At 37.6% G+C, this 21114-nt stretch overlaps 3 protein-coding genes across 5 annotated transcripts; 2 read left to right on the forward strand and 1 right to left on the reverse strand.

The window, feature by feature from the left end:
• Nucleotides 1-1771: 1771 nt before the first annotated feature.
• On the reverse strand, nucleotides 1772-4414 carry LOC126584606 (uncharacterized). The gene is made up of 3 exons (XM_050248937.1): nucleotides 3940-4414; nucleotides 3423-3770; nucleotides 1772-2497 (listed from the first exon to the last, which is right to left on the reverse strand). Exons 1-3 carry the CDS (start codon nucleotides 4267-4269, stop codon nucleotides 2000-2002), a joined length of 1176 nt encoding a protein of 391 aa, XP_050104894.1. The 5' UTR covers nucleotides 4270-4414; the 3' UTR covers nucleotides 1772-1999.
• Nucleotides 4415-7003: 2589 nt separating this feature from the next.
• On the forward strand, nucleotides 7004-13301 carry LOC126584716 (malate dehydrogenase-like). Of its 3 annotated transcripts, none has more exons than XM_050249043.1 (7): nucleotides 7004-7122; nucleotides 11195-11353; nucleotides 11454-11629; nucleotides 11719-11996; nucleotides 12275-12410; nucleotides 12514-12625; nucleotides 13003-13301. In XM_050249043.1, the coding sequence occupies exons 2-7, from the start codon at nucleotides 11221-11223 to the stop codon at nucleotides 13095-13097; spliced, it is 930 nt and encodes a 309-aa protein (XP_050105000.1). In that variant the 5' UTR covers nucleotides 7004-7122; nucleotides 11195-11220; the 3' UTR covers nucleotides 13098-13301. The 3 variants fall into 3 exon arrangements, with proteins under 3 accessions (XP_050105000.1, XP_050104999.1, XP_050104998.1); XM_050249042.1 differs by lacking the exon at nucleotides 7004-7122 and adding an exon at nucleotides 9989-10288; XM_050249041.1 differs by lacking the exon at nucleotides 7004-7122 and adding an exon at nucleotides 10762-10963.
• Nucleotides 13302-18118: 4817 nt separating this feature from the next.
• On the forward strand, nucleotides 18119-19898 carry LOC126584715 (organic cation/carnitine transporter 3-like). The gene has a single exon (XM_050249040.1). It carries the CDS (start codon nucleotides 18201-18203, stop codon nucleotides 19794-19796), a length of 1596 nt encoding a protein of 531 aa, XP_050104997.1. The 5' UTR covers nucleotides 18119-18200; the 3' UTR covers nucleotides 19797-19898.
• Nucleotides 19899-21114: the final 1216 nt, after the last annotated feature.

Here is a 21114-nt window from a genome sequence, read left to right on the forward strand (position 1 = left end):
ATCAAATGTTGACAACCAAGAAACTTCAAGGCAGTAAACTGAGATTAACCCTAAATTCATTAAACATTAGCAAGGTTCTAAAAGACGCTACGCGCTAGTTGGGTGACGGGCTGGGGCCTAGAGCCTAAGCGGCTAGGCTAGGCCTACGTGGGTGCCTATGCGGATTTAAGTAAATTTATTATATTTTGTGTAAATAAGTGTCAGCTTATACTTAAAATATATATAATTTCATCATAAACTACAAAATAGAATGACATATATATTGTGAAGTATTGGAACATAATGAAAACTTATGGAACAAGGATATAATGTGTGTTCATTTAAGTATACAACAAGTCTCTTACAACTTATTGAAAAAAATAAAATAAAATGCAAAATGAAAGTTATCTATTTTTTTGTCTAAGTGAGTCGCGACCTAGGCTGGTCTTGTCGGGCTAAACGGGCACCTCAGCAAGTCTAGGCGGTTGCCTAAACAAGTCTAGACACCCTTTCTTAATTTTCAAACGCCTAAGCATTAATCGAGACAGTGGTCAGCCGTCTAATGCCTAGGCGGGGATTTTTGAAACAGTAAACATTAGTAGGCACATGATATATGATAAGTTAATATTCCAAAATCCCAATTGAATTTCCAAGCAATGCATAAGTGACTAGGAGACATTAGGTACCAATGGGATTTCTCCCAATAGGTGCGGTAGTTAAAGAAAATATTCCAACACCAAGTTATTATTGTGGCAAATGACTGTTTGATAAAGAAAATGTATGCGTGCATTAAACAATCATGCTGGTAGTGTGTTCAAAAGAAAAAAAATATAGAGTAGTGAGAATGAGAGACGAATTAGAAAAATCAAAATGTGTCATTTTCTTATATTATTGGGTTGGAGTTACTTGAAGGCTAAACCCAATTTCCAATTTGTCTTTGAATTAAGTTATGGATTATTTTGAAGCCATAAACTTTATTTTTTGTGAATTTCGCCACGGGCATCCAAAAACTCATAATCGGTTCTGATGTTATTTATGTTAAATATTTTCTCATTTGAAAAGGGACCGGAGTAGCCCAACCAGTCTATTGTTCTGTGCATGGATCTAGCTAGCACTTACACACTTTTGACTTTATGAATAACATCACACATTTTTTATATAATTATGTTTATAATTATGTTATATGGTGATCTTGGTTAATATGTTAGGCATGCTTGGTTGTTTTGAGGCAATATGAAGTTCTATATGTGGAGCCGGTCTCAAGAGTCTCAACAACCAAGACTTGCAAATGACCTCCTCCATCTATTCAATTTTTGTTTTAGAGAATTTTTTAAACCACGGATTTGGTGGGCTTAATACTTGAACCTGCTCGCTCATGACAAAAGGTCTAAAATGTGTCTTAAACCAAAATTTAGTCAGGCCGATGTAAATATAAAAGTACACATGGGCTAGGGCTACTCTGTTAGATTTGGTAGACCACCTCTGGAGAGAAAGAAGAAAGTTTAATATTTCATGTTCTTGCCACTTTTCTTGATTTTGATTTTTTTTTTCCACCCATCCGTTGTGGAAGGAGAATTCATCATTTCAATTTTTTCTTATCAAACCACCAAACATAAATTTGGAGAACGTTAATAATTTTGTGTGGAATCACGATTACAAATCACATTTCCTACAGTGAATGTAACATACATTTAGAAAATATTAATTACTTTACTCATTGCGTCTACTTATATTTTTGAAATTCAATAGATTCAGGAAAAAAAACAAAACAAAACGAAGACAATGCAATAGATTAGAATACAAAAAGATCCCTTATTCCACCCCATGCTTGAATTTGTCATTTTAAACTTAGTGACTTCAAACCCTACTACATATTACATAATACACTTGAAGAAAGGAAGAAAAAGCCCAAAATATTACACCACATTAACAAAGTGTACCCACCAATATTTTTGTAATTAAAACCAAACTAACATCCTAGTAATTAAGCTCCATCAGTACGTGAGTAGAAAGTTAATGATCATGGTGATGGTAGAGTACTATCAAATACATCGGCAGGAGCAATGAAACAGTCCATGGAAAGCCCTGGTACATTAAACACAACATCATCAATGCTCCAAGCTTCTTCCATCCTAGTCCTTGTGTACTCCATCGACACCTCACCACACCGGAAAACTGTGGCGATTGAGCGGCCCTGATGAGCAATGAGCACACCATCGACATCCCTATAGTCAGCAATGCTGCTTCCTATGGTGGTCTCCCAGTACACAGTTTCACTTTCTGGGGTTTCAACTCTGGTGAGGTGTGAGTCCTCTAAATAAATGAGGAGGCCACTCTTTTGGCAAAAATATCCATACAACGCATGTCGGATCACCTCTGCCGGACCCTCACTTCTTTCCATCACAGCCGCTCGATCGGCGGAGACTTTTAGTACAAAGCAATCATCATCTCCGATTCTTTTCTCTCCCAAGCACTGTGCCTTGGCGAACAAGCTTGCTGTGCTTTTCGGATCTAGGCCCTGCAAATTAAATATAGAGATGTTTATTAAATTTTTTATACCAAATGTGTAGGTAGTGTGATGAGTTTGATACGAATGTGTAGGTAACGTGATGATTTGATACCGAATTTGTAGGTAATTTAGATGAGTTAGATACCGATTGTGTATCTCAACACTTGATTTTTTGATGGACAAACAGATTCTTATGAATTCAAGTTTTTATAGGGGTAATGCAAGCTCTCTAAATTCAAAATGTATAATTTAATCAAATAATGCATTTAATCAAGATTTTAATTTTTTTTCCTCATTTAATTTAAAGGGTATATTCATCACTAACAAAACATTCAACACTAAATCAAAACAACCCTTTCTACAAAGTATTGATAATTATGATATTAAGTTGTGAAAAAATGCTGGTATGAGCCACCGACACAATAGATCCGGCAGCACTTACTAAAGTGCAAAAGAAAAAGTTAAAGCAAGAAATAATACAGAGACACTTTAGTTCAGCATATGTGGTATTCTTGGATGTATATAAATACATATGACCAGTATATGAAGTAAGAAGGGCATCACGTGGTCCCTTTGGAGCTGTTCACAAGGGAAAAAAAAAAGTCTGTAGGGAAAGCATGAAACAGTTTTTCTCTATCATTGTCAGCCAAATACCATTTTATTGGGATTGTGATTTGTTCCTTCAATCTCTATCTTTGTTTGGTAAAGGCTATTTCGAATAATTGAAGGCTACGGTTCTTCTTCTTTGTAGTTCAAAATCAAAAGTTGTTTGTGGCCAAAATCATAATAGGAATCATTAACATGTAGCATTATAAGTTTATGAAAATTTCTTAAATATAAGGTGCGCATGTTCTGTTTTTTTTTTTTTTAATAAATTAATTAGTGGTACGATTTATGTCGGAAGATTATTGTGAGAACGGCGTTGTTTGTATACCTGTATGAGGCGGCGCAACGGGCGCTGGGGGCCTTTGGCTGCATGAGTACCCAGCCAAGGGGTGTGCCTCCAAACCGTCTTGCCATCACTACCAGCCACCACCTTGTTGCCTCCAACGACCAACTCCAAAGACCACATTCCAGGCAACATTTGCCAAAGAACAAAGCACCCGTTTTCCCCACTTCTTGTTCCCAAAGTCTTCACATTTCTTCCTGCAGAAACCTCCGTTTCACAGCAAACCATCTTCACGCTCCCACTTGCATACATGTTTTTGTTACACTTCTGTTGCTTCAAGCACCCCGTGGCTGCCAAATACTGCTGTATAATGTAATGCGCTATAGAAGTTTCCTACATATTATTTAAAAAACAAAAAAAAACCTAAATCAAACAATAAATACCAAAAATTTGAGAGAACATTCTCTCATGCATTTGAGGCTCTGCGCTCAACACCCATATGTTCTAGGATTGCTTGTATAAGATAATGACAATGATAATATAATGTTGGGTTTTTACTTACAAATGGGATGTCTTTAATGTGAAGGAGGTGATGATCAATTGGGTCATTGGCTTGCGGGATTGGAGCAAGAGGACAGCCTAAAACACCAAGCAAGAGCCTCAAGTCTTGTCCTTTGGCTGGAATAGTACCACCACTGCCATATCCCGAGGCTGACAAATTAGTCCCGGGACTAGGAGGACCACCCTTTTGTGCCCTAAACCATTCACGAATGACTTCCCAAGAGCTCTCCTTTTTCCCACCTTCCTCTTGCATTTCCGGGTCTGGCCCTTCCATGAGCGGCGTCAGTGGCTGTGGACACCATATCTGCTTCTTCCTTGCTTTAGAAGCCATAGTTGTCTGATTTGGAAGATGAAGATATATGGTGGAAGAGAAAGATGGAAAGAAGGAAGGGATTAATGTAGGTTTGGAGTGGTGAGGTTTTAAAAGAGAGGGAGATCGTATTATATGAAGGTTGGATTGGAAGAGAGCGAGGAGGGAGGGATTATATGGGTATGAGAGAGACAAAAGGGACAGCTTATCTATCCGACGACAGAGAGTTAAGGTTAGGAAAATCAAAATTTTAAATTAAATTTGTAAATTAAATAATATATTATTAATAAAAAAATAAAATATTTAATTAATAATTCAATCATCAATATTCATATAATTTATTTTATCAAATTTAGTTACTATAATATTACCGTATGATAAAACCACACTATCGCATGTTGGCCTGTCTATTACTTTATTCTTAGCTCTCTTTAGGTGTCTCTCTCTTGTCATTTTATTTCTATGTTCATTATTCTCTTTCTTGAGCCGCTCAAAGCCTCCCTTCTTACCGGCTTATTTGGGTTGGCCTGTCCCCATTTCATGTCTTAACCAGTGAAGGACCCTTATGCCCTTTCTAGAAAATTATGGAGTATTATTTCTTATTCTGGTTTTTGGCAAGTGCAAACATAGAGTTGCTAAATGGCATATATAATTTATACCATAGTTTGTGTATATGGTTGTAGTACGAACACAATGGCACTAATTTAGTTTTTGGTAATACAAACATCTGCATGGAGCCTAGTTAGTTCTTCTGGGTTCCGGAATCCTATTGAAGTCGAAAAACATATAAAGAACATTTCTGGAGGACCTTATGGCATTCTAGTATGCGATCTTTAGTATGTCAACAAACTGTTCGATAAAATGACTTTTAGGCAGAATTTGGCAGGCCTTGGCAAGTGATGCTCAATAAATATTGAGACAAGTCTTACCAACACGCCTGGGCCAAGTGATGCTGGGCATCAGGCAATGAAAGTTGTCGATAGAACTAAGAAAATAACGACATGCCTACCAAGTACTAGAATAAATGTCTGAATGAAAAATTGAAAAAAAATCGGACAACGTTGAATCTTTTATATTGAGATCTCATGAGGTAAAAGTTTTGGACAAGTAACAACAACTATAAACCATTTAGCGATGTTATAAGAAGAATTTTCAAACTAAAATATAAGAAGATTGATCATGTTCAACTAATTTAACCCACATATGGATGAACGTTGGGTAAATGCGTAATCGAGAGTATTTTTTCTCGTAAATTTACGCAAGGTTATTATGGTAACCTAGGCTGAATGACTGCAGGCTTTTCACCCACTCCCATGTAGGACAAATCTACCAAATCTTCTTTTACATATTAATTAATTACTCCAAGTCTCAGATCAGTTATCAAAATCAGATCCAAAAACAAGGATCAGCCTCTCATCTTTTGATTATTCTCTCGGTCAAAACAATAAACACGTATTCACACTTACCAAAGTGGGCCCTCCCAACCCACAGAATACACATGATACCAATTTTTCGCATGATAGAAGAGTTAACATTAACCCTAATTTGTCAACGTGGCAAGCTGTCGAGCTCTGATGGGGATAGTGAGGGGAAGATGGCCGGCTGTCGAGCTCTGATGGGGATAGTGGGGAGAAGGTGGGGCCTGCAAGTCGGGGCCGGATGCTGGTCCCAAATCCAATTAGACAAATACAAATGAATTGAAATGAGCAAGGCAACTGGTGGTGGTGGTGGAAGGTCGGCATCAAAGAAAAGGAAATATGACGGATTGAGGAGAGGTTGGGTGTGTGTGAGTGGTGGTGGAGCGGCGGATGCGATGGGTTTAAGGTCTGGGTGATCTTTCAAGTCAAGCTTTCTCTTTGTTTGTTTGTATAATATTAGAAAACGTTCAAGTGTGGTTTTCATTGGTTGGGAGGGGCTTGTAATTGCTACATTGGCTTAGATCCTCATGGAAGTGTGCATTTCAGCCGATGTGGCATATGAATTTAATATGCCAAGCTTGTCCATTATCGTCAATCTCTTGAGACTTTAGAATCTTTACCCAAAATATGTGTATCTCAATATTAAGAAATAAGAAAAAGTTGAAAAACTAATGAAAATAGTTTGAAAACTTTGAGTTTTAACTATAAGGACAAAATAAAAGATAAAGTGAATAGTATCATGATTGATTTTTTAGTATAAAAATGTGATTTTTCGTTAATATAAATAATACCGAAAGTTTTTCGTTAAAATTTTTTAAAAATAACCATCTAGGAACTTAGGGCTTGGGTTCGTGTTTGGTCCATAGCTTGAAATGCTAATGAGACTTGGGGTTGGGACAAGCCAAAGTTTAACATATTAGCTTTCTCATCGTACCGAGGAAGTACATTTAGATGCAAAAATAACTAAACAGAAAAAGGAAGTTTGAACATGTGTCGAGTTCTGACCCTGCCACATCTGTTTTGTGGGGGACTTCTCACTCACCTTTGAGCGACACTTTGACTGAATATACAGTCATTCCACATGTGATTTAGGCCCCAAGCTCATAACCTTGTAGCTCTTTAACTCAGAATCAGAATTTATACTCCTTATTTCTTTTGTATGATCATTTTGCCTCTATGTCATATTTCGGGCCCCGAAACGTTTTGTTTAGTTCAGTAATCCCAAACTGAATCGACTTTAATTTATATATATATTAATTATATTTTATATATGTTTGAGAAGATGACAGACGTTGGATGAATTTAAATTCATTCTCAACTTCCCTCTCTCCCTCTTGCTCTCTGTCCTCCATCTTTGAACCCCCTCGTAAGGCTATGACCTCATTCTTCAACTCCACAACCAGATTGGAAACCCTAACGGGTCCAATTGTTCATTTCAATTCCAGTTGAAATAAAGGTATGATTGATGTTTTCCCTTGTTTAATTCCTCATTTTTGAAATTAGGGTTCTTAAATTTTTTAATTAGGCTTTTTGATTTTGGGTTATGGGTTTGGGGCATCTATTGGAATTATGGCTTCAACTCCACAGCTAATTGCCCAAAAAAGATTTGCCCAAAAAAACATCATTTAGTTCCTGACCCGGCCCGAAACACATTTTGGGATTCTAAAAGTTTTGGTTCGGGGTCCGGACATAAAATATGAGCCGACATTTTCGAGATCAGAATTCGGGATTGGTTTTTGGTTTGGGTCCCAAACCGAAACCAGCCCTTTTACTTGAATGAGATGTGATATCCACTCATTTCATTTTATTTCTCACACACCTTTTTAATTTTCGGCCGTCGGATCAAATGAATTGAAAAAGATTAACGAACAGAAATTATCAAGGGGTGTGTGAGAAGTAAAATAGGGTGTGTGGATAGCACACCCCTACTTGAATATTTTTTTTGAAATTAGGTGAAAGTCCATACCTTGTGTCCATGAGGAAACATATGCAAGAAGGTAACTACAAATTCATTTTGTTTGGTTCCATATAATTAAGGGTAAATTACATAGTAGCCCCTCAGGTTTGAGCTCTATTGCAATTTCATACAACATCTTTAAAACATTTCACTTTCATACCTCAAGTACTATTTTATTTCAATTTCATACAACCGTTAGATTTTCCATCCATGGATCTGTTAAATGCTGACGTGGCTGCCACATATATGACACGTGGCTGCCAAATGTCTGCCACGTGGCAAATAAAATAATTTTTTAATTTTTTTTTTAAAAACCTGAAATTGGAAGAAGAAAAAAGGTCCGAACCCAGAAGAAGAAGAAAGAGAAAGAGAAGAAGAAGAAGAAGAAAAAAAAAAGAAAAAAGAAAGGGGTCCGAACCCAGAAGAAGGAGGAAGAAGAAGAAAGAGGAGGAGGAGGAGGAGGAAGAAGAAGAAGAAGAAGAAGAAAAAAAAAAAAAAAAAAAAGGGACCGAACCCAGAAAAAGGAGGAAGAAGAAGAAGAGAAGAAGAAAGAGGAGGAGGAGGGAGAAGAAGAAGAAGAAGAAGAAGAAAAAAAAAAAAGGTCCGAACCCAGAAGAAGAAGAAGAAGAAAGAGAAAGAGAAGAAGGAGAAAGAGAGAGAAAAAAAAAAAAAAGGACCGAACCTAGAAGAAGAAGGAGGAAGAAGAAGAAGAGAAGAAGAAAGAGGAGGAGGAGGGAGAAGAAGAAGAAGAAGAAGAAGAAGAAAAAAAAAAAAAAAAAAAAAGGTCCGAACCCAGAAGAAGAAGAAAGAGAAAGAGAAGAAGAAGAAGAAGAAAGAGAAAGAGAAAAAAAAAAGAAGAAAGGGACCAAACCCAGAAGAAGGAGGAAGAAGAAGAAGAGAAGAAGAAAGAGGAGGAGGAGGGAGAAGAAGAAGAAGAAAAAAAAAAAAAAAAAAAAGGTCCGAACCCAGAAGAAGAAGAAAGAGAGAGAAGAAGAAGAAAGAGAGAGAAGAATAAGAAGAAAGAGAGAGAAGAATAAGAAGTGACAAATATGTTTTTTTTTTTTTTAAATTAAAAAATTATTTTATTTGCCACGTGGCAGACATTTGGCAGCCACGTGTCATATATGTGGCAGCTACGTCAGCATTTAACAGATCCATTGATAGAAAATCTAACGGTTGTATGAAATTGAAATAAAATAGTACTTGAGGTATGAAAGTGAAATGTTTTAAAGATGTTGTATGAGATTGCAATAGAGCTCAAACCTGAGGGGCTACTATGTAATTTACCCTATAATTAAATTAAATTTGACTTGTGGATGATTAATCTGTTAAATTAGTGTGTCGTATGAATACGTGTGAAAAATAAATTAAAGTGTGTGCGTTTAGTTGGTTCTCTGGAAGATGCTCTAGCTAGCAATTATATGTAATGGCTGATCCAACCCCTTCGGCCCCAATCCAAACATGGAAGACCCAGAAACTCTGAGGACCAATCTCCTCAATTCCCTAGCTCAAATAATTGTGCAAAAGCAATCAAGTTTGGGTGGAAACAATTCCTCCAAGGCATTCTTGTCTCTTTGGCATCACTCTTTGATGGCCAACAAATCTTCATCAGTGTCGACACATGTGCAATCCCTACAAGGCACTGCTCCACCACCACCACCACCACCACCTCATGCACCACAAGCTCCAACATCTGTGACCTGGCCGACTCTGATTGGTCCTGGAATTCAACGTCCTCCACCACAATCATATCTGATTGGAGCCTCCAGTGCTCCATCTCATTCATCAGAGGCCTCCCTCTCCCTGCCTCCTCCTACTTCTTGGGCGGTGTGGTTGGTGGGGTTTCTCCTCCAGTTTTATATTGTTTTCACTTTATACACTTCATAAATTCTTCTTCATCTCTTCCTCCTCTGCTCCACCACCCTCCTTCACCCAATGACGGACTCAAGATTTTGCTTTTGTGAGAGCAAATTTAAAAAGACGTAAAATTTAGATTGGATTTGAAATCTCTACATGCATTCCAACTTCCATTTAATTTTTCAGAAATGTTCGATCTTGCACCCTATCATAAACAATTTAAACTTTTTCTCTAACGAGGGCAACAACACAACCCCTACTAGTTTCGCATTTGTTTGTTTATATATCTTTTCCTCCATCTCTAAACCAATGATAAAGCTAAAAATCAAAACAAATGGTACCAAAAAGCTTCCAAATAAACTAAATTTGTACTTATAAGTAGAGCAGCTAGAGTTTTAATACTTTTTGTTTCAATTTTCAAAAAATAAAAAATAAAACAAAGCCAAACAAACCACAGTGACGCAGTCGCTGAGATGAGAGCGTTACAAGTGGACGTCCAACTAGTGTTTGCATGGCGACAATTTCTATTTCTGCTGCGTAACTGTGTGAGTTGACAGTCTCCCTCTCATCTCCTATCATCACGGTTATCTGATTATCTTTATCCTCGATTCTCGTCATTGTAATCTTCACCTCCTCATCTCCTTCTCATTTATAAACCACTCCTATTATTTTGAACAACCTCCTCAGTCCTCACCGCCATTTTTCTCACTCATCCTCACTCCTAATTGCTCCCATTTTCTCGATCCAGAACTACTTTTTGCAACAATGGCGAAAAACCCAGTTCGAGTTCTTGTCACTGGTGCCGCTGGTATGGTCATATTTTTCAAAATTAACTTTCTTTTTCCAGTAATTTTCCCAGTTTGGATTTATAGAAAATGTGGATATACCGAGAAGAGTTCGAAATTTCGGTTCTGCGAAATTTCGGTTCTACTTCTTCATTGTTATGAAATCATCAAAATTGGTATTCTAGTTAATGATCAGAAAACCCAAATCTCCTCCCATGGTCTAACACGATTATTTAACTTTCCAAGATTTCATATCATTATTATTATTAGTTTCTTGCATAGACCAAACAGAAGGACGTATAGGTTCTTTTCTTTCGAATATATAATAAAAAAAATTCTGTATTTACAATATCTTGTGGACTTTGTTCTGGTATCTGATTGCCTTGTTGAAGAGGTGTCCCTGTAGACTGTAGATTCTTTGTTTGATTGATGGTATTCTTAAAGCTATATATAAACATAGGATTGGATTGTTTTGATTTTAACGAGAATTCTTTGTTGCATGTCTGTTTGTTTTCTGAGAAAAATGGAGACTATTGTAGTACTGCTTCAGAAAATGGAGAATATGAATATTGTACTGATTCAGAAAAGTTTGGTTGTTCTGTTCACTATTGCCTTCTTTTGGAAGCTCGTAAAATACATGTGGAGCTTCTTGAATATGGAGAAGGATCCTGTGACTGTTTTGGTCACCGGTGCTGCAGGCATGCCATATATTCTCATATCGATAAACCCGTCTTGGATGATTTCCAGAATTTATAGCTTAATCTTGATGTCCAATTTCATGATATTGAAAATACTTGGCATACATCTGTAATAATTGTCTTTCAGTTTATTGAGATTATGAAAGGGGTCATGCATGCTTTTAAATGTAAAACTTGCTTAGTTCCGAAATCTTGAAAACTCGCTGAAGATTCATGCTTGATGTTGAACAGGGCAAATAGGGTATGCTATTGTTCCGATGATTGCGAGGGGGGTCATGCTAGGCCCCGACCAGCCTGTAATTCTGCACATGCTTGATATTGAACCTGCAGCTGAAGCCCTGAATGGGGTGAAAATGGAACTGATTGATGCTGCCTTTCCTCTTCTCAAAGGTATGCTTTATAAAGTCTGATGTTGAACACGAATTTATCGTAAACTGATATTCCCTTTGAGGATGATTCTTATTAAACTTTACCTTGTACATGTTTGTAGGTGTTGTTGCTACAACAGATGCTCAGGAAGCTTGTAAAGATGTCAATATTGCTATTATGGTCGGCGGGTTCCCGCGGAAGGAAGGTATGGAAAGAAAGGATGTGATGTCGAAAAATGTATCAATCTACAAGGCTCAAGCTTCAGCACTAGAAAAGCATGCTGCTTCAGACGTCAAGGTGAGAAGCCGTACGAAATGCGTGTATATACTTTTTTGTTCTCTCTTTGGCGAAGAATTTTAGTAATGCGTTACCAGTTTACCGTGTAGGTTCTGGTGGTTGCCAACCCAGCAAACACTAATGCACTCATCTTGAAAGAATATGCACCTAAAATCCCAGAGAAGAACATCACATGTCTTACAAGACTAGATCATAACAGAGCTTTGGGACAAATCTCCGAGAAGCTAAACGTTCACGTTGGTGACGTGAAGAATGTTATCATCTGGGGCAATCACTCTTCAACTCAGTATCCTGATGTTAATCATGCAAATGTCACAACTAGCAGTGAAGAGAAACCTGTCAGGGAACTTGTGGCTAATGATCAATGGTAACCCTCCTTTTTCTGACCCGAAAACATACTAAAAACATTATGAAACGAAAAAAAGGTATATAACATGGATAATTTTGGGAGCGTTAGAAGCTAGAAACACTTCCCCTCTTTCACACAAATTCTTCATCCATGTTGTGCTAATTTTTTAATAAGAAAGGGTCAACTCCATGAAATGGTGTATATTTGTTCAACCATGGAGGTACAAATTCTCCGATCTTCCAACTCATCGAACTTACTAATTTGTTGCTAATATGCTGTTATTTGTTGTTCTTTAGGTTAAATACCGAGTTCATCACCACTGTGCAGCAGCGCGGTGCAGCCATTATTAAGGCTCGGAAGTTATCAAGTGCATTATCTGCTGCAAGTTCCGCTTGTGATCACATACGTGATTGGGTTCTTGGGACTCCTAAGGTTTCTTGTTATCTTTATCAATATTATTTTCTTTCAAAGCTAGTGCCATTTTTGTTTCTTCATATAATCTATACAAATTTAATATTTCTTTGCTGTCATCTAGGGGACATGGGTTTCAATGGGAGTGTACTCTGATGGTTCTTATGGAATTCAGAAAGGCCTAATTTACTCCTTCCCTGTTACATGTGAGAAAGGACAATGGTCAATTGTGCAGGGTAAGTTATAATTTGTGTTCGTTGTTATCTTCCTTAGTGATTAAAAACCCGAGTGTTGAACTCAAATCATGCGTAGGCAGCAACAAATTACTGTCATTAAGGATAGTCAAATATCTTCATACAGTAACGGTTCTGGAAAATAAAGTTGGGACAGATTATCGAATGCACTGAACTGATAACTTTTAGTTGCTAAAAACTTCATAGGCAATCTCAAATTAGAGTTCATGGATGGATCTAACCGCGTATCAATTCCATCAGATGATTCAGCATTCTCCATTCTAAAGTGTTTGTGAAAGTTTGCGATACGTAACAACTAATCCTCTATGAGGCTGTTTCAGTGCACTCGCTGATTGAACGCTTGCTTATTTTTAATGCAGGACTCAAGATTGACGAGTTCTCGAGGGGGAAGTTGGATGCAACTGCAAAAGAGCTCATTGAGGAGAAATCGTTGGCCTACTCATGCCTTAATTGAAAATGAACTTCTCTTATCTCATGGAATAATGATAGGAGCCTAAATAAATTAATAACACAAATTTGTTTTCTACGTGGTTGTAGACAGTATGTGATTTGTTATCCAATTGTTAGTTTTTCTTTGGCTAAATTGTTCATCACAATGCATGCATATGCTCATATCAATTATTTACTGCAATATATTCATAAGACCTGTTTGAGAAAACATAGGATGTGATTGGGGGTTGATCACTTGGGGGATTTTTTTTGGTTTCTATACAATGATATTAGGTAGAAGGGAATTGAACACAGACATCGGGTTCATGGATAGATTCTCCTAATCAATTAATTACTTGTAAGTCCCTCGCAGAAACTGCAGATATAACACTGGGACTTTGTGTTGATAGAGAAATATGAAATTGGAAAATTCAACACTGGGATTGTGTGGCACAACAGCCAGTAGACAAAATGGAATAGATTGGATTAGTTGGATTCATTTTATACAGCCTCGCTGCGTACAATGTGTTGATGATTTACACAACAAAGTCGTTCCCCAGATGCGTGAGGATTTGTGAGTGCAACCTTATTGGTTAGGCAGGCCTTGGTGTTTACTTTTTTCTATTTTTTTGGCATTGCAATTTAACTCAATATTATATAGTTTGTTCTAAATGATGCACGATAGTGTTATTTAACTCATATTAAGTTTGGATGGCCGCTGGCCAACAAGTAAGAAAGCCCAAATATGGTTGTGACCAAGGGAGAGACTGAGAGAGAGAGAGAGAGAGAGAGAGAGAGGTCGAGAGGGCAGGACCAACTGACCAAACGCGATGCCTCTTGCGCAAGCTTCTCGAAGACGGTGTCGTAGTGAATTTTGATTTAAATTCAAAGAGAGGTTGTCCCATTTGCTCCCACAGAGACATTGTCTAAATTCAAACAAGCAGAGATAACAACAAATCATTTTCTCTTCAACAGTCAAATAAAATTCCTAAAGAAAATCCCAATTGAATTGGACAAAAGGATTGTGTTTGGAAAGAAGAAGAAAAATAGATGGGGAGTCTGGGGGTGGAAGCTAGGAGGGAGAAACGACAAAGGTGGGGAGTCTGGGGGAGTGTAAAGTTTAATGTATGTTATAAACGGGTCAGTCCAGGGCCCCATGATACTAAATTTTTGGACCCGCCCCACCCGTAAATACCTCTACCCTGTCCTGTCCCGTTTCTTCTTTACTAAATTAGGACCTTCCCCGAACCGGTTGTATCCGCTCCTCCCAGCGGGTCCTAGACCCGTTTACCCACCTTTAAGCGTTGCTTGGTGGCGCGACTCAGCTGCAATTTTTCTTCTTCTTTTCTCTCTCAGCATGGCTCTAGGCCGAGACGACTCGCAATTAGTTTTTTAAATCCCTAGTTTTTACTTCTATTTTCCTATTTTGTTGTACTCACACAATTCAACATAGCAATTCCAATAGCATAATAAAACCTAACATTACGTATGCAAAATTATCATAATAATATTGCGTATGCATGAAGAAGATATATATATTAAGCAACATATGCAATATAAGGCAATACATAAAACATAGATAAATTAGAGGTTCGTGCATAATGATGAATGTTTTTATGCATCAAGGCTTATAAAATACCAATTTCATGTTTTAGAAGAATCTGGATTGGATGGAAATGAAGAAAGCCTTTGAATGCTTAGTTGTAGAGAAGAACCTCATACCAAAACCTTCAGTTCCTTAGTGCAGCAGTGGAAGCATGCTGATAACGTGTTATAGGCTTATTTTACTGAGGGATTATAAAGAGGGAGAGGGCTAGTAGCAGACAGATAAAGATGAGAGAATTTGGTGATTCTGTTGTAATGATTTCTCATATAATCGTTCTTTATTTATAGTAGTAAGGAAGGGAGAATCCTTGTCTTTCAAGTAATACATTACAACTCGGAAACTATCTAAAAGATACTAATCCCATAAGAATTTATGTAATCACACTTAATTTAGGACTGCAACCATTTCTAAATTAAAATAAGCATTGTTTCTAAAATCTAAAAATAGCAGTTTTTATTTTATGGATTGTAATTTGAAAATGGGTGGTGCTATTCACATACCTCTTTTTACTTCCCACAAACTTTTATTAATTTTGTTCATTGATCATATTAAAATCAAAATTAGATGTGTGAATAGTATCATCCTTTGAAAACACAGAGACCTGATTCCATTTGTTCTCTCACCATCTACCTATCACAAAATAAAAATCCTTAAAAACTAGGGGAGAGAGAGATGTTGGGAGAGCTTTGAAATTCTTGAAGAGAGATAATATAAAATGGGTTAGGCACTTTTTTTATCCAAATGAGTGGCATCAAGTGTGCCCTATTTTTATTGAAGGGGTAATACCTCCTTTGGAAACACGGACTGCCCTAAAAGGTCATCATGGGCAAAACTGGAACACGAGTAACTCATAAACGTTGGGCAAGCAACTGAACCTCATCTTCTTGTTCTTCGTTTTTGTTTAACACAATATACTAATAGGCGGAGATAACTGAGGAAAATTTTAATTATTTTCGTATTATTATGCACTCAATAGTCAAGATATACATATATATTGACCACACGAGTCATCGTCCACCTTTTAAACATTATTAAAGTGCTCTTCCATGTGGAAAATAAAATCCAAACAAAGTCATACATCCAGTGAGCTGGGAAGTCTGCATATATAATAATAAAAGGTCGATGTTGCTGGCTAATTACTGATCAAAAGCATTGAATGTTATTCCGATTAAGAAGCCAAATGCCAAATTGTTGCTAATTTAGCCAATTTCGACCTACCATCCTCTTTTGTATGTTTCCCTTCACATAATGTTGAGCCTTACGAGTTTTCAGTCGTTCAAAATGTTTGCATGTGCAGGGCAAGACTTGGCATATATATAGAATTCATGTGTTTTGATACGCATTGTGATCAATTTATTTGTATTATAACTAGTTTTCTAGTACTATTATATGATTTTAGCTTCAAACTGTATCTGTTCTAGTGTTAATATTAATTGGAGCTTCAAATATTCAAATGCATGAAATTATCAAATCTAAACAATTTGTTCTTTGTTACTATTTATGCATGTATAAAGATACAAGTATTCTTTCCGACAATGATTCCCTATTAATTGTTTTTATTTAACTCTACAAGTGACTTGTCACGTGATAAGTAGTATCCTTATCATCTAAAGATCATCTTTAGAAAAATTTAGTTAACTTTAAGACCATTTAGTCATTCATGTATGTTAAATAAATCGATGATTATGATAATAAGTAATATCCTCATGATTACTGTCAACTAGTTTGATTCATATACATGATTAAATAGTCTCCAAATCTAATTTTCTAGAAATGATCTTTATATGATGATAAAGGAAATGAACCGTTCGAATAATGATACAACGAAACAACACCACATCGTTATATAATAAAAAATGGCTAAGCGTCGTTATACAATAAAAAATGACTAAGGAGAATAATATCTAATAACGTGGGTCAACAATGTGCGCAGCAGGCAGTGGCGAAGCCACGTGAGGGCGAGGAGTGGCGGCCGCCACCCCCCTCGCCGGAAAATAGGACTGGATCTCTGGGTCAGCCCCTCCCCTCGTCGGAAAACCCACTGGTTCAGCTGTCCCTGCTTTTGTGATGTCTGGGTTTGCTGCGCGCAGCAGCAGACTGAGTTTGAAATTTTTTTTTTAAACATCCAGACCAAAACGACGTCGTTTTGGTTCTGGTAAAAAAAAATGAAAGAATAATTGAAATAGCGCCTGCCGTTTTGTACTTTTCAAAATAAAAAATATATATCTTGGGGGACCGCATGTTCCATTTCGCTCTCAATCCCTCTAACCACTCAGACCTCAGTGCTGCCGTGTCCTTCTCCCTTTTGTTTTTTTCAACCTTTCTGCCAGAGAGCACAGAATGTCAGCAACCCCAAGTCCCATCAGCAACATAAAAAATATTTTTTAATTCCAATTGGATAGTCAATCTTCCAGCCACTCTCTTCCACTTCTCTAGCCGCTGAGCGCCTGAGCCGCCGGCTTCAGCCTTCAAAGGTAAATTTTTTTAATTCTTAAATTTACAATCCCTAACCCTAATTAATTATTTAATACAAATTTTGTTTGATAGGTATAGAATTATATGGTAATGCACTAATATGGTTATTGGTTATTGATTATTGATTATTAATCTGATTCTATGATTATTGATATGAAATTAAAATGTATTTTTTGGGTGAAAATTAAAATTAAAATTCTTGATTATTTCATATGATTAGTTGAATTGAATATTTATTTATTGAATAATTTGTATGCTTATTGGTATTGTTTAATTGAATTGTTGGTTGGATTAATTATTATGCATATTAGTATAATCTACTCTAGGATTAAGAGTGTAAGAATTTTTTTTCCTTTCCATTTTACAGTTACATAATGAAACGATACTATAAAAAACAATACTTAAATCATCCTTCAAAGATTAAGGGTGTAAGGATTTGGTTGTTGCTATTTTTTTGAACCTTGCAATCTTTTAACTTCGCCCCTCCCCCAGTCAATTCCTGGCTTCGCCACTGGCAGCAGGCAGAAGACTTCCTCATACTTTACACCATATTGGCTGTTTGCCATTTTATTATCGCAATCAGACCCTCTTACACGAGATATGCTTGTCTATTTATTATTTTTTTTGCCAAAAGATATGCTTGTTTAATTAATTCAGTTCAATCTACCAAAATTTACAATAAAAATTCAGTTTATAACAATTCAAGTAGTCTACCGAAATAAAACTCTATGAAGAATTTGTATGAACACACCTTTTGTGATAGGATTTCTTAATTGTCAATTTTTAATGATCATGTATCTAATCACTGTCTTAATGACATTTAGACAAGTAATGAAGATGGGAAAGAAAGAGATAAAAAGGTCGTACCCAGTGCACAAGGCTCCCGCTTTACGCAGGGTCTGGGAGAGATGTTCGAGAAAAAACAACGTGGGGAAATATAACATTATTCACTACATCTTTGAGAAAGTTGGCCTAACAGCCTATAAAAACCTTCACTACATTTCACTAAGATCATAACTCAAACCTTAGCTTTTAGCTCTGAACCAAATGGCCGATTCAACCCCTCTTCTATCCGAAACAAACTCGGCTGAGCCAGAACCCCCTGTGCTCCACAAACACCTCCCATCCCTCGACTCCACGATCGAGCGGTGCATCGGAGATTTTGGATGGGCCCAATTTCTCCAAGCCTTCCTTGTAGCATTCTCATGGTTCTTTGATGCCCAACAAACCTTCATCACTGTCTTCACCGACGCAGTGCCAACATGGCACTGCACCCTCCTGACTGAGCAACCCAACTCATGCAACTCAGCCTCCAATATTTGCCAACTTCCTCAAAACGCATGGGCCTGGGACAGGGCCAAACACACTTCCATCATCTCCGAATGGAACCTGGAGTGCTCCTCATCACTCATCACGGGACTGCCGGCCTCAGCCTTCTTCATAGGATGTTCAATTGGCGGGCTGGCCCTGGCCACACTTGCTGACACCTCACTAGGTCGCAAAAACATGCTCTTTCTCTCATGTCTCATGATGTCTTTATCCACCTTCTTCACTGCCTTCTCCACCAACATATGGATCTACTCCGTCCTTCGATTCATCACCGGGTTCGCCCGTGCCACCATCGGTACTTCCGCCCTTGTCTTATCAACAGAGCTCGTCGGAAGGCGGTGGCGCGGACAGGTTGGTGTTATGGGATTCTTCTGTTTCACTCTAGGGTTTCTCTCCCTCCCAGCTATAGCATACGCTCTCAGAGCTCACTCATGGAGAACACTCTATTTTTGGACCTCAATCCCCACATTATTGTACTCTATAATGGTTCATTTTTTGGTTTGTGAGTCACCAAGATGGCTCTTCGTGCGAGGTCGAAAAGAAGACGCAATTGAAACCCTAAAATGCATTGCACCCGTCAATAGCACTACTATCAAAGCCCCACTTACCTCGAGCTTTATTTCGAGCTTGTCCTTCGAGCAAGAAACGTGGAAGGTCGATCTCTACTCTGCAATCGATGCTTTGGTGAAGCGAAAATGGGCAATTCGGAGATTGTCCGCGGTTATGGCAATCGGATATGGTATCGGAATGGTATATTACGGCATGCCATTAGCTTTGGGAAGCTTGGAATTCAATCTCTACTTAAGCGTCACGCTCAACGCCTTGTCCGAATTGCCAGCTTCATTAATCACATTCTTCTTCATCGATAAAATGAACAGGAAAACCTCAGTCTTGGTTTTCACTAGTCTTAGTGGGGTTTGTAGCATCATGTCCGTGTTAAAAGGTATACATCCAATATGGACACGGTTACAATTAGGGTTCGAGCTCGTGTCCTTTTTCAGCGCATGCTTGGCTTTCGGTGTGTTGCTTATATTTACAATTGAGCTATTTCCGACTTGCGTGAGGAACTCGGCTCTGTCGATTGTGAGGCAGGCGGTGGTGTTAGGAGGCGTTTTTAGTCCCATGCTGGCGGCCTCCGGGAGAGCCAACGGTGGGTTTTTGTCGTATGGAGTGTTTGGGGTTGTGATTGGGGTCTGTGGGTGGTTTGTGGTTTGTTTGCCAGAGACAAGAGGGAGAGGGATTTGTGATACGATGGATGAAGAAGAGTTTAAAGTGACAAATATTGCTTGTAATGCGGTTGGTGATCATGTCTAGATTGATTGCCAACTTCTTAGTTCTTTGTCTTGTAAGGCTTGCCTCTTACAATATCTTAGCTTTGCGTTTTTTGATGAGATATAGGAGAGATTTTGGTTTGAATTGTCTTTCTTCTTTATTTATCTCGTATATACTTTCTTTATCTCTTTGCATACAAAAAATAACACAAAAAGCTAAAAAGTTAAAAATCAAACGATTATCATACAGACTCTAATGATCAAGGCTAAAAATCAAATGATTATCATACAAACTCTAATGATCAAATCAGCAATTTCGTATTAGTTTCTAATCATTACACATTCATGGTAACGAAAAAAATTGAATTTGTACAGTTATTGAAATATTTTTTTGAACAAACAATATTATTTACACTAAGGGGAGTGGGTGGGCTTAATCTCACAATAAGCTAGCAACAGTGTGATTCAAATTCTCATATGGCGAGAATCCAATTAACCTAAGATTTCTCGCTTACAAGTGAAGATGAATATTACTAGACGTAGTACTAAGTGGTCAGTTATTGAAATCTTAATTAAATAGCGAAATTGCATCATCTAATAAATCCTAGCTAGTTAAATTGTAATTACTTCATTCAAACATACAATTAAGGTCTTCTTCATAACAAAAAGGTTCCAATAAATATTTTCAAGCTATTGATAGGAAATATTTTAACTGTAAAATCAAGTATCTGTGCATTCCTCATATTAAACTTACATGCAAACATAAATGCATATGTCCATATGCTTCCACGTGCTGCGTATTCAGAATAAAACAGGCATTTATATAAAGGATCTGGTAGTGTTGTCTATCAGCTACTAAATTAAGTATTGGGTTTTAGTAAATGAATTCCCTTTGTCCTGCATTCAAGAGCGTCCAACAATATTGGAGTATAAATAACAGTGACACCATAGAACGATGTGGCCACTTTTGTTGGTTTCTTGGAAAGAATCCTTTCGCAAATTTTGTTTCTTAATTAACAAGTTGGGTTGACATATTGTTGATCCTAAAAACTACCAAGCCTACGTGGCGCGCAGGCCGAATAACTAATGAGCTAACTACGTTCTTCGATTGTGTGCGGGGCGTGCCAACTTGTCAACCGAGCTCGGCTGAGGAGTAGAATGTGTTGCGTGGCATTGGGCGAGCTGCTAACTTCTTAATCTTGCAACTGCGGCTGAGGAAGGAACGAGTCTCGGCCTTCAGGTTCTAGAGGTTAAAGACAAGGCTGCTAGTTCTCCGAAGTTCACAAATCGTACGCACCGGATTCGATCACAATGATTATATTCGGAAGAGTATAAGCGCGCCGAATGTACTCAAAAAAAAT

Source organism: Malus sylvestris, chromosome 10 (assembly GCF_916048215.2).
Source record: "Malus sylvestris chromosome 10, drMalSylv7.2, whole genome shotgun sequence".
Taxonomy (NCBI): domain Eukaryota; kingdom Viridiplantae; phylum Streptophyta; class Magnoliopsida; order Rosales; family Rosaceae; genus Malus; species Malus sylvestris.